Source organism: Zingiber officinale, chromosome 10B (genome assembly GCF_018446385.1).
Source record: "Zingiber officinale cultivar Zhangliang chromosome 10B, Zo_v1.1, whole genome shotgun sequence".
Taxonomy (NCBI): Eukaryota; Viridiplantae; Streptophyta; class Magnoliopsida; order Zingiberales; family Zingiberaceae; genus Zingiber; species Zingiber officinale.
The window spans coordinates 88,062,304-88,089,697 of NC_056005.1; the positions used below are offsets into that span (position 1 = coordinate 88,062,304).

General features: G+C 34.1%; 1 protein-coding gene across 1 annotated transcript; it reads right to left on the reverse strand.

Annotated features, from left to right (window-relative positions):
- Nucleotides 1-176: 176 nt before the first annotated feature.
- On the reverse strand, nt 177-27,032 carry LOC122028683 (probable inactive serine/threonine-protein kinase scy1). The gene is made up of 21 exons (XM_042587531.1): nt 26,793-27,032; nt 26,142-26,240; nt 25,498-25,649; nt 24,952-25,024; nt 24,176-24,298; nt 20,863-20,971; nt 16,649-16,728; nt 16,342-16,423; nt 14,670-14,809; nt 14,463-14,573; nt 14,265-14,381; nt 14,063-14,152; nt 13,189-13,242; nt 13,002-13,076; nt 12,707-12,782; nt 12,434-12,533; nt 5,587-5,656; nt 4,931-5,004; nt 4,396-4,505; nt 1,815-2,036; nt 177-785 (listed from the first exon to the last, which is right to left on the reverse strand). The coding sequence occupies exons 1-21, from the start codon at nt 26,916-26,918 to the stop codon at nt 421-423; spliced, it is 2,448 nt and encodes an 815-aa protein (XP_042443465.1). The 5' UTR covers nt 26,919-27,032; the 3' UTR covers nt 177-420.
- Nucleotides 27,033-27,394: the final 362 nt, after the last annotated feature.

Consider the following 27,394-nt stretch of genomic DNA (forward strand, 5'->3'; position numbering starts at 1 on the left):
CTGAAGATTGCAAGATGTGTTCTAGAATCTAGAGTTGCAACATATTGTATAAAATCAAATACATCAAATGATTAACAGACAAGCACCCTTGAAATATGGTCTCAAATTGATATTAGATATTATGATAAAGTCGGCATGATTAGCATTCTTGTATGACACTGGAAGTAGCAAGTGAATGATAGGATTAGAACAAATGCAGAGCATCCCTAATTAGACAATTCAACTTCACAATATCTCAATTTAAAAAAAAAAATATGTGATAGTGTCAGTTGTCTGAGAGAGGATGAATATGAATACAGCCAAAAACCATATACTTCTACTGTCAGCAAAGAATGTTACAACCTTACAGGAACGCAAGCCCTTAAATGGAGCCAGACAGCTGGTAAAAAATATAAGCCAATAATCTAAACTGTCAAAATTCTATGACCCTGAGGAGTTCCGATCAATTCTTTGAGCACCTAATTTTGCTGTAGCTGGTTTGGTGCCTCTACCTCTGCCCAGAGACAAAGGTTTCGCTCTGGTAGTTGGAGGTGGAGCAGCAATAGCTGCCCATGGATCATTGTCATCTAAAGAAGCTGTCGTCTTCTTATTTAGGGGTTTTGAAGTTGATTTTGGTGGTGCCACTGCAATGGAACCCCACAAATTGTCATCTTGTTGTGCAGCTGATTTCGTATTTAGAGAATTTGATGCAGTTCTTGGTTCTGGAACTGCATCAGCGCCCCATAGATCATCATCTGCTTCTTTTGATGATTTACTTGCAACTTTGGGTAGCAAGGAACTAGTACCTGAAAACAAAATAAAATAAACAAATCTCTCCCATATGGCATCTGAAACAATTGCAAAAAAATTGAAAGTGTGGTCAAAAGACATGGAAAAAAGTAATACAATAATCACAGGATTTTAATAGATATACAGATTTAGCCATCATATTTCAGCAATCATTTCTCTGCCAGTCGGGTCACCAAGTCAGATGACTGGCACCCACTACATTCCAGTCACTATCATTGAATGGTACAGGAGATTAAGGATCCTTGTACTTTGAGAGAAAAGTGGAAAGAAAAAAAATGGATTTTTTTTAGCTGTAGTTGCAAGGGGGGAGAAAAGGAAGAATAGAAAGAATGAAATTCTTCCCTTGTATTAGTCTTAGCCTAATGAAAAGAAGAAAAGTATGCAACCTTTTGACATTTGCTGACTGAATTATGACTGGTTGCCAAAATCAATAAGCAAATGATCCTTTTACTTTGAGAGAAAAGTGAGAAAAGGAAAAAAAAAATTGAACAGATGCTATTCTGTGTTATAGTTAGAAGGAAAGAAAAAGGAGAATGAAAATTCTTCCCTTAAATTCATCATGAACCCAAAGAAGAGAAGGTGCAAAAAAAAGGTTGAAGAAGAGAAGGTGCACAAAAAATGCAACCTTTTGATATTTACTTAACTGATTCATGACTGCTTTGAAAAATCATTAAGCAATTTGATCTATTGACCACAACAGACAGGTATGAAAGTAAAACAATCTAATCAAGGCATCAGCATTGCAAGAAGAATCTGTGGCCAGAGCTGAATCATCTGCAAGTCATGCAAATCATGGTCACTTTGAAATTCTACAAAATCAACTTGAGAGATTTATCCACTCCAATAACCAAACTTTTATCCCATTAAATGAGAGTTGACTATATAGATCCTCCTACGTCATTGAGCTCAATCAACTACTATATTTTTTATATTTAAATAAATTTTATCGCATTTTATCAGCTGAAAGCCAGATGGGATTTTTTTCCACTCGATTTAACCAAGAAAAATCTGTAGACAATACTTACTCTGTGCCTTTTGATGCACCACTGGCCGTTGTTGAGCAGCTTGTATGCTTGCTAGTGAAGGAAGTTTCTTTTCCTCAAGCGGTTCAATGTCATCCCATCCTTCTTTGTCATTATCATGGTCCTCATGGAGAAGCCCACTATCAACTTCTCCCCAACCACCATCTGTTGATGTTGGAGATGAGGGTCTAGGTTGATCAGAGACATTTGCAAAAGAGCTCACATCTGCAAATGCAAAACATAGGGGACATATTTCAGGTAATAATTTAAAATCAAGATGACACTACTTTTGTTTTAGCTATAAATAGGCCTAGCCTCCCATTATTCAGATATAGGTACGAGTGATAAAAGAATCTTTCTGCAGTAGAATAACTTTTATCATCATATTTCCTCAACTAATCCCTGTTTCAATCAGCACATGCTTTCCCAGAGGTATAGTGAAATATGAAATAGAATGACTGATAAACAGATATGAAGAACAACTTTTCTTTGAACAAGTCATTTGGATATGATCAGAGAGAGTACAGTATCAAACATAAAAAAAAAAAGTTAACTAGTGGATTATTAGTCCACCAAATTTTGTTTGTTCTATAATAGGAGCCCCCATTTTAAAAAGCACAAAAACAACAAGACATGAAGTCTACATCTTGGACTGTGATCCTCGGTTTCCTAAAATGACACATACCACTTATACTAAATAGCACAGTGGTGGTGATAGAAAGCAATCACGACAATCACTGTTACTACTGATGGTGATAAAACAAAATCCATCACAAGAGTCGTCATTACTGTAACGTGCAACAAGTTTCTCTGCTTTTGGTGTTTATTCAATTTTCTCAAGTACTTCATTGTGTGATTGTGTTGGATCTCTTGAGTCCTGAGGAAGATAATTTTGAACACCATCATAGTTTGGTTGACTTCATGATCAGAGTGTTGTCTATTTAGGGGTATGCAAATGCATTGTGTTAGTCGGATACATTTTATCAATATTCATGCATCGTGTCACTATTCTCAGACTGCATGCATCCATCACTTTTATACAATTATATCTAAGTATGGAGTTATTTGTTATTTATTGTTGAGTTCGTTATTTCACTTGTTTCCATTAACCTATGAAGAAACCTGTTGTTCTGTGTATGTGTTGTGTGTTGTGGAACTGTCCTAAGTGAGACGGCCTCTCATATAGGGTAAAGCAGCTTCTAGAATGTGGCAGGCGCTTCTTTTTTCTTTTTTCTTTTTTTTTTTTATTTTAGCATAGTCAAAAGGCTACAATGACATAATTTTAGTTGACTACATGTGTAGTGATTATGTTGTGACTAGCTACGAATATGTATTTCATCCTTCTAAAGGGCATGGCAAATTCAGGTTGTAAGAAAATTTTGCCAATTACTGAGAATTCTACAATTGACAATAGGGAGACCAGATCTCCTGGTCCACAAAAAAGTGGACCAGGGGATGGTCCACTCCCAATTACGGCCGGATCTTGGCCACGATCTGGCCGCAATTGGTTGCAATCCCTTACCCATCCCCATCAAGTTATAGTTTGGGTCGGAGCGGGCGGTCGGAGTCTGCTGGAAGTGGGCAAGTGTCCAGGTTGCCGGGCGATAAGTAGGAGGCGGCCTCCGGCCGCCCTCTCCGACCCAAACTATAACCTAGTAGGGACGGTGAATTCAGAAAAGGATCGCAACCAATTGCGGCCATATTGCAATTACGATCCGACCGCAATTGGGAGTGGTCCATCCCCTGGTCCACTTTTTTGTGGACCAAGAGATCTGCTCCCGACAATAAGGTATGGGTGACCACCTCTTAAGATTGTAAATACTAACTGATAAAACTCTTAGCCAACTATTATTCACTGACAAGATTCTTAGTCAACTATGATTGGTATTGTATATGTTCCTCAAGTTATTAAAAAAATCCCATAATAAAGGCAATTGGTTTAGCACAAGTACTTGGATTTCCATTTGGTTCAAACCAATTGAATCAAATCAAGATTTTCTTTTGTTTATTTTTTTTAACATTGAAGAACCAAACTAAACCAACATGTAAACTGAATTGCAATTGAAACAAAATTATTGGTTTTGTTCAGTTGAACCGAATTTGCAATTAAATAGCATGTGTTTTTATTTAAATATTGAATTATAACTTTTTATGAGCCAAAATTTTTATTCTAAACAATAATATATTAAATTAAGTTGTCGTACCGTGTCTTTTTCAAAAAAAAGTTTTAAAAACCTTTGAGTTATTTGAAATAAGACTCCATGATAAATATTCTTTTATTATTTGGAAAACAAAATTTTGGTTTTCCAATAGCATAACTAACACCAAAACAAATTTTAATATGCTTCAATTAATACAACAGAAAAGTAAATGATTTGGTAAAGAATAAAACCAAACCAAATTCTCTATTTGGTTCTGATCAGTTTTTCAGTTTGAACGGCCTAACATATATCCCTACAAATACTTCTGATGTTTCAGAAATGGGTGTTGATGATCTGCTGATTATTTCCAACAAATTACAAAGATATTAACACAAGGCTTAAGCAATCATATAACCAAGGTAAAATAGATAAGAGAAAAGTACCAGAGCTACTAGTTGAAGTTGCCAGAACTGGCACCGTACTAGCATTTGCTGATGTAAGGGAACCATGTTCAGATGCTTTCCCCTTTGATGTTAAGGAACTCATAGCCCATCTGCATAAGTTTGTTCAAAATTATTGTCTAAGTAGAAGAATACTTGAATACCAGCAAGAAATATATGATCGATCTAATAAACATCACACGCAGATGCACATGTTACTTTATGCATGCCTCCTAATAATAGAAATCGATCATTGTACAAGCAATAATGAGAATCAGGATAAGGATGGTGGTAAGATTGCTCTGCATGATCATCAGGCAGATTACAGAATAGTATGATGCTTCTCCAATTATGTTGTATGGCAGTATAACAAAATGAGAAAAATGCATTTCAATCAGAAGGCAACTTCCAAATACCTCAAATCAATGAAAAATATGTAACCTTATAGCAAATCTTGTTCAAGCAATCAGTTATTAATTTAATAAATATACAAGAAAACAGTCATGATCTTAGAGAAAGTCTAGGGCCAATAACTCACCCCAGTAAACTAGAATTGCTGCTCACTGAAGGTATTCCAGAAAGTCCACTCTCATTTGTATCCCCTGTGACAAGCTACAGAAAAGAAAAGACAGCTTAAAGCTGAAGCTGAAGTTTAACATTAATACAAAGGACCAGGTCATCACTAAACATTAACTCATCATGCTTGCTGCATAAAAAAGTCCTACAATAGCAAATTACATGCAGCGAAATATGTAACTTTGGAAATAAATAGTAGGATGCAAAGAGTGAAAAGTGATCCATGCCATGATCCTCCCTCGTGTAATAAACACCCAATGCACATGGAAAACAGATCCATGTACCAAGAATGTGCCTGTGACAGATCCATAACTCATTACCAAGTACAACCCTAAGCCAGATTTTATTTGTACATATCGTGTAGAAGAATTAAGACAAAAGGATGATCATGCAAGTGAGACAGTTTAGCAATTTATCAATCATCTTATGCTCGCTACTTATCATATTTTGACTGTAAAACTTGATCAACCCCATCAAGCATCAACTGGACCAACTAGGTATGTTGTGACTGTATGTTTGAAACATTTATTTTAAAGATAAGGCCTCCTAACATATGCAACAGATTCATGAAAACCAAAAGAAGCAAATTTTAAGAGCATTTTGTCCACCAGCACACACCTTTTCATGATGTTGTTTTGCAATAAGCATAAACTGATCAATAGCTTCAAATGCTTTTGTCCTCACCTCGCTGAAGCAAACCAAACAATTAAAGTGAAATTAATTTTTTAAGGTAATCAGATTTCATTCATAGAATTACAATTATGAAGAAAGGGTCTTCTTTCTGTGTATTTTCCTGTTAAAAATCAGCTCTATTGAAGATACTGTACAAAACAATTTCATCTAGTAATTCATGTTTCCAATTTGAAACAAGAAATATACAGAGAGGAACAAGCGAGCATAGTTGAATTAAAAAGAAATCAGTGTAAAATACAAATTCAAAATCTTGCAGGTCAAAAATGTAGAACAAACTGTTTAAGTGTCTTAGTTTTTGTTATAAATAGTAGTTAAGCTTGCATGTATATTCAGCAGTTCGTGAACATGTTGCATTAAAGGATTTTTGTTGCATGTAAAAATGACACTAAACAATAAGCATATCAATAATTGGAGCAGACTGAGGCATATCTTTTCGCTGAATCTTAAAAGAATCAACTAGTGTCAATAGCAACAGAGAAAGCTTGAAGATCAAATGAAAGGAATTTTTTTTCCAACAACTATCCTCAACTTTTAAATCATGACTAGAATATACTTGTTGAGGTTGACCTAATGACCACTTATCCCATAAACTAGAACTTTTGGCCAAAAAAAAAAATCAATCTACATATTTATAGCCTCAAGAGCAGCTACCCTAGGAGGGGCCCTATTAATCAACAATTCCTAAAGAGGATGCCCAAGTTGAGTTTTCCCCAAAAAAGGCACCCTCCCCCACTTAATGGATGAAAATACCTTCAACTTCTTCCTCCTTTCCTATTCCTTCCTGCTCCTACCAATCCTCTTCTTCCTCCTTGCTCCTGCCACTCTTATCATCAATAATGTTCTTCGAACCATCATCAGTCTCTTTGCTACCAACAGAGGATTTTGAGACGTAGAGGGAACCCAAGAGCTGGCAGGAGTTGAAGTAGTTGGAATAGCAGCAGCAACAGGAAGGAGGAAGGAGGAAGAGGAAGAGGAATAAATTCTGTAGCCTCAATCTCCCTCATGTGGGAGGGAAAAGTAGACTTGAATGGATCAAGCTCTACAAGTAATAAATCAACTCAATTCCACATGTTAGGATTCACATACAGAACCTCTTGCTCAGATATAGAACTAAAATTGACTAGGTGACAACTCATCCAAAATCCTGAGTTATTAGGACTTAATCAAATTTATACATTCTAAACAATACAAAGTAGCATTTATGAATATTACACTCAAGGTTTAAAATCTCGACCCGTGCCGAAGTGATCCCAAACTGAAACGATACAATTTTAGTATCGTATCGTGCCGTGCCGATACTGTTTCAGTATTTTTTTATTTATATATAGTAATTATTAGATAAATATACTTAATGTATATAATTTTAAAATAAATTGTATATTAATTTTATATAAATTCTCAATTATTGAACAACTTAATATTGTTAGAAAAAATAATTAAATATAATTCTTTAAAAAAAAATTGATCTATCAATAACTTGAATTAAAATTGATAGATCATAATATGTTACTTTACTAATACCAAAAGGAGTGGCATGAATCAGATGGAAACATTGGTTCTTGCAACATTCTGCTTAGGTCAACTCCATAGTTCTCCAACGCCCAGATTAAATAATCATCCCATGACATGTAATATTGATATTGATTTCTCCACATGTCCATCAGCGTGTCTCGATTCATTATTAGATGTTAGATTTGAACTGGCACTATTGAAATCGGAACGAGTACAGGTACAAGCATGGGATAAGGATAAGTATACATCCCCAAGTTCTAGTATAATGGATTATTATATGATGCATCAAAGTTATAATAAGAAGGTAGAGAGTCGGATGAACTTCGACCAGAATCAATCTCAGCAAAACTCCCTCGTATATTTTGATAATTATGAGCTTTCTTTTGTTTGTCACCCTTGTATCGATGTTGAAATTGAATAGCGCTACTTCTAGCTCCATGATCATAATCTTGAGTTGCATGTGTGTAATCTATCTCACATGTCCATGGCTCCGGTGCTAGAGTAGGGGAATCATAATTTTTACCACTAGATGTATCACCACTGTCATCACTTCCATAAGTACTTGCACTATTATCAACATCACTATGCTCATTTCAAACTTCTCGTTGAATTACAGTGTCAGAAGGTGATGATATTTCATCACTATCAGCATATTCTTGCTCATCAATTGCATCAAGTGGATTTTCTCTAATTCTCAATTGACCCCTTCCCGTAAAAGTAGGAGGTTTAAATTTTTCTTTCTTTTTAGTAAAACTTGCAATAGCTTTGTCTTTGCTTTTGCATTTATCTATGGACTTTAGTTGGGTTTGGGGTTGGAATGTTTGAGAATGTCTAGACCGAGATCCAGAAAATAGAAATTCTTGATCAAAAGCTTCATCATCATCTTGTTCCTCACAGATATCTCCTCTAGCTTGTATTTTTTCAATCTTTTGAGTAAGAAATTGAGATGGTCTTGCTCGGTCTCCTGCTTCATCAAGTAATGGATTCTCAGCCTCAACAGCGCTCCACCAATCCATCATTGGATCATTCTCAGTTTAAACAAATCCAATATCAAATGGATCTACATCACCAGACTCTAATTCTTCATTCTCTTCTGTTATTGCACTTAGTTGAAGACGCATATTATAATGAACGTAGACCATCTTCTCCAAGCGACGATAAAAAAGACGATTTCGTACTTTTGTATGAATGAGGGAGAAAGTTGACCAATTTCTTTCACAACCACTTGAAGGCATTGTCTGTGAGAGAATTTGTACTGCATTTTTTTCAAATTTAGAGTTGATTCTCCATATTGTAACCGTCACTCAACTGTAAGATAAATAAGAACAAAATTAAAATAGTACTTATATTTGTTGACAATCATTAGTAATAATTTTTACTATATTTACCTACATCCATTTTATATCTGCATGACGCTGCAATACGATCGCTAAAAGAGTCATATGCCTCTTGAAATAAGCAACTTTCATTAACAGTCTCAGCAATGGATAATGTAGTCTTAATATTATATGTCTGAGGGTCACTAATAAACCATCATTTGTTCCAAGATTATAACGGTATTGATATGCCGAATTGAGATGATAACCTACAATAATTAAACATATATAATTATTAATAACAATATTAAAAATTCTTTATCATTAAAAAATATGTACCGGCCAAATGAATATATTTTCCCATTTGATTATCCCATCTTGTAGTGATTATATCAATGTAATGTTGATACTTGATTGGTGATTGTAGATGCCTCTTAATTTCCTCTTTGCTTCATGAATTAGGCGGTAAACGTTGTCCATTTGTGGCTTCTTGTTTGTATCGACTTTACGTAGAACAACATACAATGGTTCTACTGCTATAAGAATATAATATAGCCCCAAAATCTGAAAAAATATAATAATTTTTTGCACCTCCTTAGCTTCGGTCGTATTAGAATATCGAGATGCTTCCCAATCCTCAAAAGATAACATGGCCTCCAATCTAACTTTTTTTTATTCAACGATTTTAGCAAGAGAAAATAAGTCGCAAACCTAATCACTCCTGATCACAGAATCTCCCCATCAATAAATTTCATCATTAATCCATGAACTCAATGATAATTATAGAGAAATTTTGTTAATGATTGACCTTTTTTTCACTATCTTCTTCATTATATCGAGTTTACCGATATCTGCTATCATCAAATAGATACAGTGTGCTGCGCATGTGTCCAAAATAATGTTTGATACTTTTGCCCCAATAACTCTCCATCCCTTTTAAAGTTAGCGCCATTAACAGTAACCACCTATACTATATGTCCTGCACCTATCTCTTGAACTACACTATCCGTCAAACGATATATCTAGGATACATCATGATAGTCTATAGTTGCATCAATAGATTTATGAAATATCATTTCTATCGTAGTATAGTAGAAAGTTGATAATGCTCATCCGTGTAGGTTCTGTCCAACTATCACACATCAACGTAACCCCATATAAGCTTCATTGCTTCTTGCATGATAGGATCTAAGTCTTGATCTCCTCCACTTGTTCATCTAAATATGGGCTGGTAATTTCATATGCAGTCAGAAGTTGAATACTAGGACCAGATTTTTGGATATTGGACATCATGCTACAGTATATGTGTTGTTTGTTGCATGAGGGGGAATATGATTAAAATGAAAAAATTTAGCGATACTTTGATTTCTTCTTCTCTTTTGAATATGCGTCATCAATCCTATCCTGTTTGTTAGCTTAGTCTAGGAATGCTAACAGCAATATCAACTGCACGTCTTCATCCCATAGAAGAAAAAAACGATCAATACCACCTTGTGTTAAAGTAATACGAACACTTGCACTTCTTTCTAATGTTGCTGTAGTAGTTAAGCCACTGCCACTAGCACCAGAGCCACTTCTATGTCGCATATTTTGCTCATAGTCATATTGAGTTCGAGAAGCAATAAGAGCTGCTAAAAAGTCTTCGTCATTTGGAACTTCACCATGACCTTCAAATTCATCATACATTAGTTCTTTAGAACTTCGGCTATCAACAAGTTCACATTGTCGTCATTGGTTATACTTTAATGTTTTTTTGTCATCAAGTTCCTCTTTCATTACACGACGAACTTCTTGAGAAACTTTTGGACAATTAGAAACATCCGGATATCCACCAGCAAGATGTTTTAGGTGTGTTACCCCACCGCCACGTCCAATCATATCGCAATACAAACATTGCCAATGGAATCAATTTTCTAATCGATGTACATGTCTCCAAGCTAGATCATGAGATTATTGTTTTGGTGTCATTACCTATACATTATAAAAAATTAAGAATAATACACATTTCCAGGTAACGGTCATCATTTTATAACATCAAGAATGTATTTATCATTGTAAACTTATAAATTAAGTATATAAATTATAAAGAGCAACTTCCTGACAATCTCCTAAGAATATTATTTCAACTTTCTAAATTTAGAATGATTAGCATTGCACAAGATTATAAATGCTTTATTAGGAATTATAAACTTAAAAGCATACCTTTATCAAAACTTCTAAAATAAAGGACATGTAATATTTCCTAGAAAAATCAACAAAGACATTCTAAGACAAAAATATATGTGATAGATCAAACATTCTAAGACAAAAATATATATTTTATAGGTTCAGTAAACAAAAATCTTAAAAGTAAAAAAGTTAAATATGTTAATATTTATGAATCCAAATTTCAAATTAATTCTAAGATAAAAAAAATATTATCTATATTAAATATATAAATTAACACAAAGATGTTACTTTACATATAATAATTATACAAATTAATTATTTATTCATTTAATTAATTATTAATTTAAATAATATAAATTTTAAATACTAAAAAAATATCAAATAAATAGTAAAATAGTAAAATAGTAAAAAATATAAAATAATAAAAACATCAGAATATAAATTAAATTTTTATAGAATTTTGTAAATTTTTTAGAATATAAATCTGAATTATTATGATTTTTTTAGAATTTTTAAATAAAATTTAAAATAAAAAAAAATATTAGAATATAAATCTGAATTTTTATAATTTTAAAAAAAATAAACGAAATTTAAAATAATAAAAAAATATTAGAATATAAATCAGATTTATTATAATATTTTTAAAAATTGTAAATACAATTTAAAAATTAAAAAATTAGTTTTCAGAATATTAATTAAAATTTTAATTTTAAATATATTTTTTATATATTTTATTGGGATAATTTAATTAGGGTTTATAAAAATCTATTTGGAATATCACACATACCATGGGAATTGTATAAATTAATTAAATTTAAAATATAATTTTCTTAGGCAACAACCGCGAGCAGCTGGGGGCCATGGGAAGCCTCGGGCGCCAAAAGTGTTACGGGACATCTCCGGCACTGTCGGAGGCGCCAGGCAATGATTCCGGGATTGTCGGAGGAGTCTGGCGGCAATTCCGGCACTAAAAGCGTCGTGGGATGCTTCCGACACCTCCGGTGCCACCGGTGGCATCCAGCGACTCCTCCAACATCGCTTGTGACGCATCCGAGACAGGGACGCCGGTGATTAGGGAAAATCATACCTCCGGAGTGGTCGCCTCTCGCTACTTGCATCGTTGCTGCCACCTCGCCACTGCTGATCGAATGCTCTCTGGTGCCTCTTTATAGGTTTTTTTTACCTTCTACCGTGCGGGGATTAATCAACCACGATACAAGCAATCGATTTGATTCCTTCCGTCGCTCGATAAATCGATCACGATAGCATGCTTTCGCGATGTGTGCGTGAGGCACACCGAAATCATCGCGCGTCGAGTGCCGGTTTTGCCAAGGCGACGGAACGGTAAAAACCGTCCATGCCGCCCAACACAGAACGACATTCTTTTCCTTGATTACACCCATAATGATTTAGCTAAATATAAAAGATGTACAATGAGTATCATGAGGGATCATATTAGTGGTTAAGGATCTGTAGTTGAAAGAGGATGAGTCAGTTCTACGCTTCATGTTTCAGGTATGGCTAATATAACTTTAAACTTATTCTCAGATCAATACACTAGCACATATCGTCCTATTTTCATGCAATTTGCATTCTATCAATCTCATGATTTTGTTCTTTGAGAAACTTGAACAACAAGAATATACAATTATATATGATTATCATCATTGAAGGGAGTGCCAAAGTGACCAACGAACAAGTGAACAAACAAATGGAGCCCATGTGCATTGCAAAAGAACATGGAAATCAACTTGAAAAAGTGTTAATGAGCTCACCCATCAGGATCAATTGTCAGAACAACCAGATTAGGAAGGATACGTGTGGCAATCTCTGTCATTTCATAGTATTGAACAGTCGCATTCAAAGCCATAATTCCTGTCACACGTAACCAAGTATAAGATTGTATATGAACAAATTATGGCTCTGTAGCTTGCAAATGCATCCATCTTATTAATCTGGTAAAACAGCCGATGAATTCTAGAATAACTAAAGACAAAATGATACTAAGACAGATACAAAGACATAAACCTCTGTAAAAATTCACATGCCTGCAGCTCGAGCTGGAGAAAAAGTATCCCTCAAAGCACGAACAGTAAATGCATTAATTAGCACTCTCTTTCTTGTCTGCATTAAGCATGACATTTTTTTCAGTGTCCATTGTTAATGAACCTATAAGCACATGAAATCGCAAATAGTTGCTGCAATATAAACTTCTTAGCATAAAAGTGATTCTAAAACTCTTAAGTAATTTTCATTTAAATAGCATGTGATGCATTTTGTCAAAATATTAAGTGACAACCAAACCGAACTGGTTAAAAGCAAAGAAAAAGGGTCAGGATAAACCGCATCATTTAGGTAGCTAGCAATATTTCCCAGCAGGATTGTAGTATTCGTTCGAATAGCAGGTTCTTCATCCACCTGCCAACAAGATTGTCATGTAGTTAATCCAGATTATCAAGCAAAAAAATCTCCAACTGAACATGATTTGCCATGATATGTCTCTACATCCTAAAATCAAATTCAAAGATACCTGTAATTTGGACAGATACTTCAACAAAGATCCTGACATAGTACGCTGAGACAACTGCAATGAGATTAATGATTTATAGGTTAGGAACAATCAAACTCTCAAACAGATAGGACAAACATGAAACTGTCTGTATTTTATGCAGCAAATTTTGTCAATAGAAAAATGAAAACATCATATTATAACGTGAACACTGATAAAAAAAGGTCCAATTTCTGATAGACATTTTATATGACACAGGGAGCAAGTGTGCCAAATTAATTTCTTTGGAGAGGATAAATTAGCAACCACGCACATGTAGTAGAAAGATCAAGCCAGAAGCATATGTGCATGCATTAGAAGATTAACTTGATTCAATTTCTGGTGCTTGACAAGGCACTCACACAATAGATGGACGAATAACTTGGGAAATATTACTATCACTTTCACTTTTTCATTTGTCTCTTAGTCTGATCATCTCCAATCTTTAGCCATACATCAGTAAGATACCAACCTAAACAGAGTCCTCCTTGCTAAGATTATGCAGATCTAGATGATACCTACAGGTGAGTAGATTAAACTTAGGTAAGGTGTCAATCAACGTCAGCAGCATGCCAGACTGTGCCCACAAAAGACATTCACCAATCTGCTGACCATGAAAAATATGATTATCCTGAATAACAGTATGCCTTATTAGGGGAGAGTTTTCATATCTGAGTCAAAATATTAGTCATGAAAGAAAAAGAATATGAAGTAACAATAATAAGCACTACAAGGAAAAACAACATATGAAACTATAGCATGCAAGAATATGATATCGTATGCAATAACTTAGGAGATCCAACTTTCAGAGATTACAAAAACAAATTTTAAGGGTTGAAGGATAACTTCCATCCACCTTTGGTGCTAAAACTAGCATGGACTTCAATGTCAATTCACGTAGGAATGCAGAAGTATCAGCAAAACCATTTGCAACATGAGGAAAAACCTGTAAAGTACAACCACAATTAATTAGCATATACTGACAGTTTAGAACATTGCTTTCCATTAGAAGAATTCAAAATTTTCTGTGATATGTAACATTGATATTGGAAACGCACTTGCTCATCAACAATATGTGAGGACAATGACTCTCCAAATTGATCTACGTGTTGCAGAAGTGCAACTCGAATGGCTCTATCATTTGAGGAGAACAGCTTCACAATGGTTGGTAATACCTGCATAATAGTAGAAATTTAACAATCTATTTTAATTAGAGAATGATGGTGAAATCAAAGAGATGAAATTGGTATATTGACCTTCATATTGAACTCTTCAGCTGAAAGCCACGAACCCATTTTCAGCAATGCAGTTAAGGCAGGAGCAGCAGCTGAACCAAATTCCAAGGCAGAAGACAACAACGGAAGCAACTAGAGTAGACAATCAAAAGGCAAGGTTAACCTTTTGCAGGCATCATAAGGTTAGTTAATATAAAATGAACAAATGAGGGTGCAGAATTCAGGAACCTTCTTCAACACAATCTGGCGAGGAAGCTGTTCAGCTAGGTTTGGAAGCTTACGGAAAAAAGAATCTTTCTCAACACTGTCTTTTAAGTTTAGAATCTCCATGAATTGAATAGTCTCCACCAACTTATTATGAAAATATTCTAACAAGTAATAATTATTGGGTCAGACTTTGTTTTCTTTTCCCTTTTAAAGAGAAAGGCCTTAAATAACATCTAACAAAGCTCATAATACAATAAATAAATGTAACAGATTGTACAAGTGAAGATTGTCGTTAGGAATAATAAAAATATAAAGGTATATTCCTGTGGATGACAATAGTTAGTTTTTCCCTACAGATCCCATGGAAGTTGTACAGTTTTCAAAATGCTATTACCTCATTATTGGGGCTGATGATTGCAACTTCTGCAAATTAGCCCCCTGAAACAGATAAGTATACAATCCAAGTCCTTGCGTATGGCTTACATAACAACCTTCTAAATCAAAAGATTTTTTTAGAAGACTTTGTTAACATGCCAAATTTAGGGAAACAATCTCATTTAATTGATATGCACGTACATGATACTAGAATGAGCATCTACAAAATATATCCATTTACTATTAAAAAGTACACAGAATATGAAAGAATAAGTAGTATCTAAATTTTTTTAGCCAACTATCTATATTTTATATATATTTTTCAAGCTCTTGCTGACACAAAGTGGTTTACCCAAGAACATTTTCTTGCCAGTCATGTTTTATTAATTTATATTTCATAATTTATTATATATAATGAGTTTTAAAATTAAATAAAAATATATACACAGTCACTAGTAAATCTATAATGTCCAAAAGTATAATTGAGTAATACACATTCACAAGGCTAGTAAATCTATGTCCTATAATAGGTCCAAGAATTTTCAAAAATTACCATATTTCATACTAGAAAGTCAAACATGCTTATCAAATATAATGAAAAATGATATAAGAGTCTGTCAAAAATTACCATATTTCATTTTTATTGGCCAAACTATTAGTAACTTTTCACTTTTCATCATGTTTTTCTTTCCTGCAAATTGTTTTCCCCAAAAAAAAACAATTTCTTGGCACCTATTTTCAAACTATTCATTTTTATTTGAACAAGGTTAGCATTTAATTGCTAAAATTCTTCATACAGAGACACTGATATGAGATTTTAGAAAGTAGAAAACAATATAACCTAGTCCATTATTGTATACAATGTTATCTATTTTTAAACTAATATGGTTAGATAGTAAATGAAAATTTTGGTTGGCAGGAAATTTTTTTGGAAAAACATTGCATGAAAAAGAAGTTAAACAGAACATGACAAAGAATATTTCAAGTAACATGAAAATTAGCAGTTAACACTGTAGGAAATGTTACATAAAGTACATGTTACACTATCAAAAATGTCAAAATTCTAGGCAGACTTGAATAAATTACAGCACAGGTGTGTCAGCAAGGGAAGAATGACAGATTAATACAAAAGAGGCCTAACATGTAGCTGTTCATATCTAGTAAATACAAAAACTATATTTTGGTGATTCTATGTTCTTCCAGGAGTAGTAAAACTGAATCTCTCTAAAATGGAAACTTCTATTTAAGCACTGAATTTGAGATTATAGTAGATGTTAATCCTAAAAGACAGGTTATAAACACTAGAAAAGGAACTCACCACTGTTGTCAATAAGCTTTGATGGATTCAATCTGCGAGATGGTGTGGAACTCAAAAGCCTCTGGTAATCTGGAAGGAGAGACTTCACGACGAAAAAGACAAATTACACATGTTATAGTACTCTTTCAATAGTAGCTTAACATTTAAATATAAAGAACAACAAATAACCTTTTCTAGTTGTTTACTAAGCCTCCATTCATACAAAAATATAATAGATTGTAAGTAAGCATTTTCAAAATGACAATGCAGCAATTAGTTTGTTTAAGAAGGAACAAGCATAAAGAGAATGAAACTAATCAATGCTAACCTTTGGAATGAAAGAGGTGTTTCGAAGTTCCTCTGTTTTGGATAATTTTGTGCCAGAAAAAATCTCATAAATCAAACACCCTGGAAAGGGGATGATAAGTTATCATACCAAAATTCCAGAGCTAAGCAAACTTAAATCAAATGCAGATCCACAGAATATGCACTAACATAGGCCATTGCAACTGGAACTTCACACACTTAAATATCTGACAAGCATTAACAAAACCGTATCAGTATTACCCAAGTGAAAACATGCATTGATAATATAACCATCAACTTGATGGTGTTTCAACTTAGGCCACTTTAACCAATGTAATGAACATGGTTTGCTGGGGATAGGGTGAGGAGTAGTAGACAGTCAGGAAACAACAAAGATTGCAGTCTCACTCATGGATAATAAGCATCATGCAAGAATGCAACCTACAAGGATGTCAACACAATCAAATCAATTGAGTAGTAATGAAGCCTTGTCTTCAATTTACATTAACTTTTGCCATTGCATGTGTGCAACGAATTCATTCACACGCTAAACTAAACCTTCTAAATTTCACAATTAACTCGAACAGGCAATCCTAGAACATGGAAGATTATTATCCAGACTTCTTCATTTTTTGAATTTCAATAATGTAGCACTTATAGAGATGTGAAAGTATTTTGAGTCTACAGTAACCATAGGAAGATAGTTTAATGCATCCATTAATTGAATATTTACCATAGTTTTAACACTGGCTGGCAACCTAATGCAACCCTCCTCCTTTATCCGGGCTTGGGATCGGCCATGACTGGTCGTCACTAATAATCTAAGATTTGGAACATGAAACATAGGAACTCTCACTAGTAAATCAATGGAGATAGTAGATACGATGATTAGGAGAAAAATTAGTATTTTGTGTGTACAAGAGACAAAATAGATAGGCGAGAAGGCAAAGATGATAGAGAACTCGGGTTTTAAGTTATGATATGGAAAGAGTAAAGCAAAAAACGGAGTGGGTATTATTGTAGATAATTTGTTAAAGGATGAAGTTATAGGAGTAGTTAGAAATGGGGATAGAATTATAGCCCTTAAGATAATAGTGGCAAAAGAAACTATGAACATAATTAGCGTATATGCACCACAAGTAGAATTAGATAAAGATACCAAATTAAGGTTTTGGGAGGACTTAAGATGAAATATTATAAAAAATTCCACCAAATGAAATGAAATGACTTTAATAGGAGGTGATCTAAATGAGCATGTTAGAGTGAAAAATGAGGAATATGAGAGGACACATGGGAGTTATGGGTTTGGAACGAGAAATGAGGAAGGGAAAACTATATTAGATTTCGCGATAACATATGACCTTATATTAGCTAATACGTTTTTTAAGAAAAGAGAAGAACACTTAGTCACATTTAAAAGTGGGAATAATAAATCGCAAATTGGCTTTCTTATGGTTAGGAAGAAGGATATAAATATTTGTAAAGATTGCAAAGTCATCTCTGGAGAAAGCTTAACTACCCAACATAGGTTAGTAGTTGTATATACGCCTCCAACATAGTATCAATAGAAAGAAAATATATACGATTCCTAAAATTAAGTGGTGGAACTTAAAAGATGGGAAGCAAAATATATTTAAGCAGAAGGTAGAAGTAGAAGCATTAGGTGAAATATACGATGACTCTAATACAACATGGGATAAGATGGTATCAAAATTGAAAATAGTAGCTAAGAGTGTACTCGGTGAGTCAAAGAACCATGCATCACTAAGTAAGGAATCTTGGTGGTGGAATGAGAAAGTACAAGAGAAAGTGAAGGAAAAACGAATAGCTTATAAGGAATTATATATTTGTAAGAACGAAGAAAACATAAAAAAATATACAATAGCCAAGAAAGAAGCTAAGAAAATAGTGAGTGAAGCAAAAAAATGAAACTTTTGAACGATTATATCAAAAATTAGATACAAAAGAAGGGGAAAGAGAATTTATAGAATAGCTAAAGTGAGAGAAAGGAAAACAAAAGATCTTAGCCAAATAAAATGTATTAAAGATGAATGTAATAGGGTATTAGGAAACGATGGAGAAATAAAAGAACGGTGGAAGAGGCATTTTCATCAAGTTTTTAATGAACGTTTAGGTGACTAACTTAACTTAGGTAATTTAAGTAGGTCAAATGAACATAAAAATTTTAATTTTTATCATAGAATTCAAATTTCAGAAGTAAAACAAACTTTAAATGAGATGCGTAATGGAAAAATCGTTGGACCAAATGATATTCCGATAGAGGTATGAAAGTGCCTAGAGAAACAAGGTATTGAATGACTTACAAAATTATTTAACATGATATTAAAAACGAAAAAAATATCTGATCAATGAAAGATAAGTACTCTAGTTCCCTTATATAAGAACAAGGGAGACATACAAAATTGTGCAAACTATAGGGGTATTAAACTAATGAGTCATACTATGAAACTTTAGAAAAAAGTAATAGAAAAAGATTAAGGAAGGAAACCACAGTGACCGAAAATCAATTTGAGTTCATGCCTAGAAGGTTGACAATAGAAGTTATACATCTTCTTAGATAATTAATTGAAAAATATCGAGAACAAAAACAAGATCTACACATGGTATTCATTGACCTAGAAAAAGCTTATAATAGAGTCCAAGAGAAATTATATGGAGAATTCTAGAAAAGAGAGGTATTAGCGTAACATATATTGAACTAATTAAGGATATGGACAAGGATGTAACGACCAGAGTAAAGACTTCAGGCGGAGTAACTAAAGCATTTCCAATAAAGATAGGGTTACATCAAGGATTAGCTCTAAGTCCCTATCTTTTTACACTAATTATGGACGAACTCACTGCGCACATTCAAAACACAGTACCGTGGTGCATGTTGTTTGCAGATGATATTATTTTGGTAGATGAAACACGTGAAGGAATAAATGCTAAACTAGAATCTTGGGGGAAAACACTAGAAGGGAAAGGTTTTAAGCTTAGTAGATTAAAAACAGAATACATGAAATTTAAGTTTAACAATATTAGAAGTAATAAGATAATTGTTAAAATAGGAGAGGACGAGTTGTCCGTAACCGAGAGATTTAAATATTTTGGATCATTTTTGCAAAACGATTGAGGGATTAAGAGAGATGGCTTACATAGAATACAAGCAAGATGGTTGAAATAGAGGGGAGCGTCGAGTGTTTTATGTGACCGTAAAGTATCTCTTGAACTTAAAGGTAAGTTCTATAAAACCGCAGTTAGATCTACTATGTTATATGGAGCTGAATGTTGGACTATGACTCGAGCACATGAGCAGAAGATGAGAGTTGCAAAGATAAGGATATTATGGTGGATGCGTGGACATACGAGGATGGATTTTTAGAGAGAAAGTCGGAGTTGCATCTATTGAGGAAAAACTTCGAGAGACACGTTTAAAATGGTACGGACATGTACTTAGACGACCAATAAATGCTCCAGACGATGTGAAACTATGATAAACATGCATATCAAACGAGAAAGAGGAAGACCAAAAAAGACTTGGTTAGCAACAATAAAACAAGATACAATTTATTTAAATATAAATGATGATATAGTAGGAGATAGAGTTCAATGGCGTAAAGGATTCATACAGCCGACCCCTTTGGTTGTTGTTGTTGTTGTAGTAACCATAGGAAGATGCAATAGGTATACTTAGATGCATGTGATTCATCAACTATCAGCTTCATTTATCCAGCCTTCTATCATGATTCTACTTTAAACTAAATCAAAGTAGGTAGATCCTTTTAGGTTCCATGACTTGAGATCTTAAGATTGGACATCCTCACGTTTGCTAGTGGCAACTAAATTAAGGCTTTTAGGTATAACTTTAAGTATATGATTTAGTATGTGGAATAATTGCCATCAATTAAGAACAGATGCAAGCTAGTTTGCATCAATAAAATGAATGATGTCTGCTCATGGCTAGATGTCAAAGGGTAAAACTCTGAATACTGTTGCATTCTCATGCATTATGCTAATGAGTCCATAGTTCATTAATAGTAGTAGATAAAAACAGATTTGTGGAGATAGTTCTAAAAAAAAAATATTTCTTTCAAGGAAAGACCCATAATTTATATATGTGCATCAATAAACATCATTTAGCATGCACAGGAAGAAGAACTGATACTTTTTTTAGCCCAAGGGGAAAAAAGGAAAAAGGAATTGATATGCTTTTTAATTGAAGACTTTACTCACCCAAACCCCATGAGTCGATAGACCAAGGAGGTGACTTCCTAATATTTTGCCAATCTGATTTTGCCAACTCCATTGACTTGTACTGTGATCCAACCAGCCACTCATATTGCTGCATTGCAAGGATGAGAAGTATGAAATACCACACTTAACTATAATTATACGGGAGCAAAGAAATACCATTAAGGAAAATAATGCAGAAAAATATGATTTTAGATGCATTATTTTTGTATAGACATATACATGAGAAATCCATGATACCATTTGATGACTGGCACATAATGAAGAAATACTGTAGTATTTGTGTAGTGAAAAATTAGAAAAATTAAGTCAATATACTTTACCCAAACATCATTTCTTATCAGAAAAACATGGAAAGTATAATATATCACGTGATGACCATTTATTATCTGATGCAATACCTCAATTTCCCTCATAATTGTGGCCTGGGAAAGCAGATGACACATAATACTTGAAAGATCTTTTCAAAAGGAAGCACAAATTATCAAGATAGGTCACATGCTTCCATAAAAAAAATGCATATAGGAAAGTGTGCTTGTGACACCAAACAAATTCTTTGGGCTCCAACAGCAAGAGCTAAAATTAACTCCCCCAAGGCTTCACTCTGACCACTTAGGTATTACATTCATCATCTAAAGATCTGACCGTGATTCCTAGGTCTCATCTGTTTGATCATGTTGTTCTTGAAGGGTGAATATTCCTCTCGAAGGGTGACAATGATGCAATAAATATATTCCTATTAAAATATATTTCTACTTGTAAAATTAATATTTTTAACTTTTGTTATTTCTATCTTCTATCAAACCTAGTAAACTGTGTATGAATCTTATGAGAACCAATACCAAGTTATTGTAAAACCTACAAAGGAGATTCCCTTTCATCGGTATCATAATTCAATGGATTTCTTTTTCTCAAAATATAATCCTCTCTCAGAGATCACCAACATAGGTAAGGATGGCAATTTGATCCACCCTGGTGAACACCCATACAAGCTCACCATGCTCATTTTTGCCAACCCCTAAGTAGATTGGAGAAGGATGGGACAAGAATTTTATGCCCCACCTTGCCCTACTGCATTTCCCCCACTTGGATGCATGAAATCTAATGAATATAATATTTTATGAGTTGTTCTATTGCATGTGGATTATGTTTCAGTACTTGAACCTGCTTTGAACAAGTAAGATAGGGCAGAATGAGGAAGATGAATTTGCTTCATAACCTGCATTGTTCACTTTTTATGTCAATGGGAATGATAATTTAAACCGCTGCCCTACCCGTTTCCAACAGATGCATTATCTTAATCATAATAGCCTAATCATCTTCGTTTTTGATGAACACATTCTAACAATTCTAGCAAACCTAGTGAATTATACCTTTGAAACATCAATAAAGTTTAATTTTTACAATTTTCTCTGCTCTGAGATAGTTGATTGAAGCACATGATATTCATTTGTGCTGCGTCAAGTGGTATAAGGATCAAGTTCAAGAGTAGTCGCAATTTGTTTGCGCTTAATTAATTATTTTTTTTAACAAAAAATAATGTTTTAGGTTGGAGTCTCCAAGAATCGTAACTTTGACCAAGGGTATTTGTTCAGTTGGCCTAGATGCCTAAATAGAGCCATTGGAGCTTCATTTGAAAGCTTGCATGGCAGATCTTTTAGCACTAATGCTTCAAAGAACACATCACTAATTTCCTCAATTTTACACAAGTGCCAAAAGTAACACCAAGGAACTTGAAAAGTAAAAGTTAATGTATCATTCTTATTTTTGAAAGTTCTCTCGATAATATTCTTTTAACTTGGGATTAAATCTTTATCTATGGGGTATGGGGTGAAACAGAAAGAATTTTTCTTATTATATCTTCTTGAGAATGTATTTTCTTCTAGAGGGTATCTAGAAACAATGGATTTAGATTGTACCATATATTAGAATATTAGAAGATCTCTAGAAGTGACAAGAACTTAACCAAAATGACCTAGGCAGGTCACTGAAAGTTAGCTTGAGGCTTTTTATCTAGGATGAACTCTAGATCAAAGGATTGACTAGAGTAAAATAAAGGGCTCTAGTTTGGGTCATTTTCACCAAGTGCTTATTAGTAGCTAGTCATTGTGAAGGGACACTAGAAATATATCATATACTTGCAGAGCATTGCCTTATTATCTCGTTTAAAGGGTTGGTTTAACTAACTATAAAAGGTGATGCAAAGGGCACATCATAGGTCATGGAATAGTCATAGGTCGCGGAATAAGGAAATTCCAAACTACATTGCATTATCATATTAGTGTTTACTTATTTACTTTTTTTGTTAGTGTTGCTTATATCACATATCACATTTTAATATTGATCACAATGTCCCACTTTGTATTTAACATTACATAGTTGTGTTTTGCTAGAACAATCAAAAGAAAGGTGTATGCCCCCCCCCCCCCCCCAACGCACACACACAGAGGCAAGTCATTTGATCCTACACTAATGACATACCAGTTCAGTTTATCTTGTTCTCTTATGTTCATGTGGTAGTTTAGATCTGATAATTAGGAACTCAGAATAAGATGAATCAGATGTTTAGTGATTCATGAAATAGAAAGATCCTTAACAGTTCTTCTGGAGTCAAGTTCTGAATAACATCAAAAGTTCCTTGATCTCAGTAAATGGCATCAGCTGAGAACCATAGGTGTCGACTTTTATCTCCTGGATTACTGATACTAACATCGCTCTTGAACTTCTCCATCTCAAACTGACTATGTAGTATGTACAGATGAAGAGATTCTTTCAATAGTAAATGTAATTTATGGTCTGGGATTTGTTGTAGTTTGGATTAGTTTAGCAGGATTTAACTTTGATATTTCCTAGAAATTGGCGAGTGTGGCCTTTACCAATTCCCAGACAAGGAGCACTTACTGTAATCTACAGGAAATAGATGCCATTATAGATCAATTGGTGTAAAACCTCACACATCAAAAGCAAAAAAACAGACCTAAATCCATTTTGCATCAGATGGATCCTTTTTGTGAATAAACTTTGCAAATACTTCGATTTGTATAACTACAAAATTATCCACCTAAAATCACTTTTCTTGTGAAAATGGTTTAGTTGATTATAATAAGAAGAAATATGCTAAAAGCATGTTGCAGACATGTCTTTTCAATTTTGTATATGCTAAAAGCATGTTGCAGACATGTCTTTTCAATTTTGTACGAATTTAGCATGTCACAAGATCAACTAATAATTTATTCACTAAAGAATGTCATCTGAAATTGAAATAGAATCTAGTGAAAAGCTAGAATTAGAATACCAGCATTGCACTGTTAGAAACTTCACTGTTCCCATCAAATTCTGATAGCACATCAAAGGCATGTAGCTTCCAGTCTAACGTTGGAGTCACCACAACACTGTCCAAGCACACATTACCATGAACCTGGAATCAAATAAGTACAAAAAATCATTAGCATCATGCTACTTCAATGTCAAAGTTCCATAATGGAAACAGCATTGTCCAATAGAAAGATATAATGCCAGAGGATTCCAGATTCAAGTGAATATATTTTAGTAATTTTACATGACATAAGGATTAGTGCACCAGAAATTTGAAGAGTAATTGTCCTACTCATCCTAGATTGGTTCATAATGAAGAATCTGTCTGCAAAGTCAATGGAATACTGAATAAAAACTTCATTTTCTAGGGAAAAAATTGACAGCCAAGCATAAAAATAAATGGTATAAAAAACTTTTTATTCTTTACCACACACAATGGTGTCTTTAAGTTTGACAAACATTCAATATTTATGAACAATAGCTCATAATCGATAGCAAGAAGATAAACATGACAAATACAAATAACTAACAGCTACATTTTTCCATGGTAACAAAGACAGGAGTGAAATATCTTGTAAAATATTATATGAAGTAAACCTCTAAACTATAAACATGGTGAAAGTTACATTAAGAAAGTAGCGGCATGATCAAATATAGCAGTTTTTAGGTCAGGAAATAATAGAACTATATGTCTTGAGCATCAAGATAAAAGTTGGATTGAATTTTTTGGGGTCTAAGAGGTAAGAGATTACTTACAAGCTTACAATCATTATTTAGAAAGCTCACAGCTTTAGATATCTGATGTAGACCCCACGCAAAATATTCATCCCTGCATGAAAAGACTTTCAGGTGAAATGGGAAGAAAATCAACATAATTTGGAAAAAAAAGAAGACAAAATTCAATGACATCGAATACGAAGTTTAAGATTCAGAAAACAAAAATTCAGATGGCCAAACTCACTTAAAAAGGTAAGAAAATCATAGTCTCTTAAACTTCATTTTTATAAATCTCATGCCTTATAATGGATCAAAACTCAAACAGGTGAATCCATTTCAGGTAAGTGGTAAAATAATGTGGACCTTATTGAAAATGCATTATCAGGTCATTGTCAAAAAGAATAAAGTTAGTTGCTTTAAGTTGGTTATGGACCTTATCAGGTTATCAGAAGAAAATATTGTCACAAAAACGGAGTTACTCGCCAGCAAAATGAGCATGGTGGCAGAACCTAAATGGGTAAATTTCCATAAATATTTCATTACCACAATAACATTTTCATGTAATCCATGAGAAAATTCACTTACCTTTGTGTGCCACTTAAATTTAATTCCTTGGTCTTTTCTGACAGAGGCATGACCGGTTCTGTCACAATGTAAATAGTACATTTCATAGCAGATCCATCTGAAACCTCAGCCTCAGTGCTGTGTAGGAAAGACAGGATATTTGGATGCCTAACCTGGAAATAAACGCATCAACTTACTTTGCCAACTAAATCTCGAACACTTGCAACATAGAACATGAGAGATGAATATGGAGAACATGATATTGATACATTCATATGGGCATGCCAGGAATGTGACAAATATAATCCAATGAAATTAAAATTTCAAACATGATGTGATGAATTGCAGCAGAGTAATTTTCACCAAAACAAGATTATGCAAATAGGGGAAATTAATCCAACAAGTTTTAGAATAGGAAATAAGAATTCCTGTCCTTTATACATAAGAAAAAAAAATGCGGCCCGGTGCACGAAGCTCCCGCCATGCGGGGTCCCGGGGAAGGACACAGTCTTACCTTGCTTTTTGCAAGAGGCTATTTCGGATTCAAACCCGTGACCTTTTGGTCCTTTATACATAAGAAAAGTGAAACATATTGTATCATTCTGATCAAAAGAAAAGGACTCATAACTGAAACCGACAAGTGGAAGCTCAATATAAGTGCATACCGTCCGCAAGCGCTTAACACCATTACGGCCTGCTATCAAGTGACCATCTTGACTGCTGCTTCCTGAAAGAATAAATATCGATACAGCCGATCCATCTTCCTGGAAGCACGATCAACAAAGCTACGAGTCAATAAAACTAGAAGGAAAAACTGACAAATTGTAGGATGAAACATAAATACTACAACAACAACAACTGAAAACAAACAGTTTACAGAGAATGTCTTGAAGGTTTTCTATGGCCTATGCTAATTAAACAGGATCCATGAGGGTAAGAATCAATACTGCTTGCCCACTTTGATTTGTGATCTCTGAAAATAGTTAAAATGACAGCATTGAGGTACCCAAAATGCAAAGTATTACTAGCCTAAAAACCCTTGCAAACTTGTGCAACTTCAGCTAGTTAACTTCACCCAAAGCGCTAAACCTAACGGAAAAAAGAAATAATATAACATGGTATTCCAGAAAATAATTGATCGATCGATTTTACCATTCCTACCACTATCAGATCGTAGCCAAACTGTTCCCAATTCGACGACGAAGGCAAATAAACAGCAGGAACCGGTAAATGGCACTCGAGATAGAAATTTAACGAGTAGAGATCAACAAGATCAAATATCATAATAGCTATGCCCGAGAACAAAAAAGTGGAACCTTGGAAGTGCCGCGGGAGTGAGTCCAGGAGCCCCAGGAGGAGTGGTAGGGCTCGCCGATGTTGTAGGGGAGATCCTTGATGCCTGTCCCAGATCCTCCCACTACTCCCTTCAAAAACTTGAACATCCTCCTCCTCGATTGAGACTCGGACGGGAAAATCGAAGAAGGGCAGCGAATCGGGAGATCTGACTGTGGGAGGAGAAGGAGATCGCGCAACGAAATCGACAGAATTTCCTTATTTCCCTCTTTCGACAAAATTGTATGTTGGTCCTTAGTATTCGGTATTTTTACATTTGCTCCTGTCATATTTGAAAATTACTTCTCCCGTATAAATATTTATTTTATTACTCGTTAAAAAGAATAAAATAAGCGTTATTCAAATATTATAATATTGTACTAAATGATGCATCCAATGTTGAAAAATAATCAAAAAAAAGTGTGTCTTACTTTTAAATTCACCAAAAGGCATACAAATTTTCCAAAATAGCCTTCATCCGACCTACTTTATCAGATGCGTTACCATTTTGATCATTTGACTAATCAATCGATTAGATGTGAAGTAAGAGGCAGAATGATTCTTAAGTAACGCTGATTTCAATCTT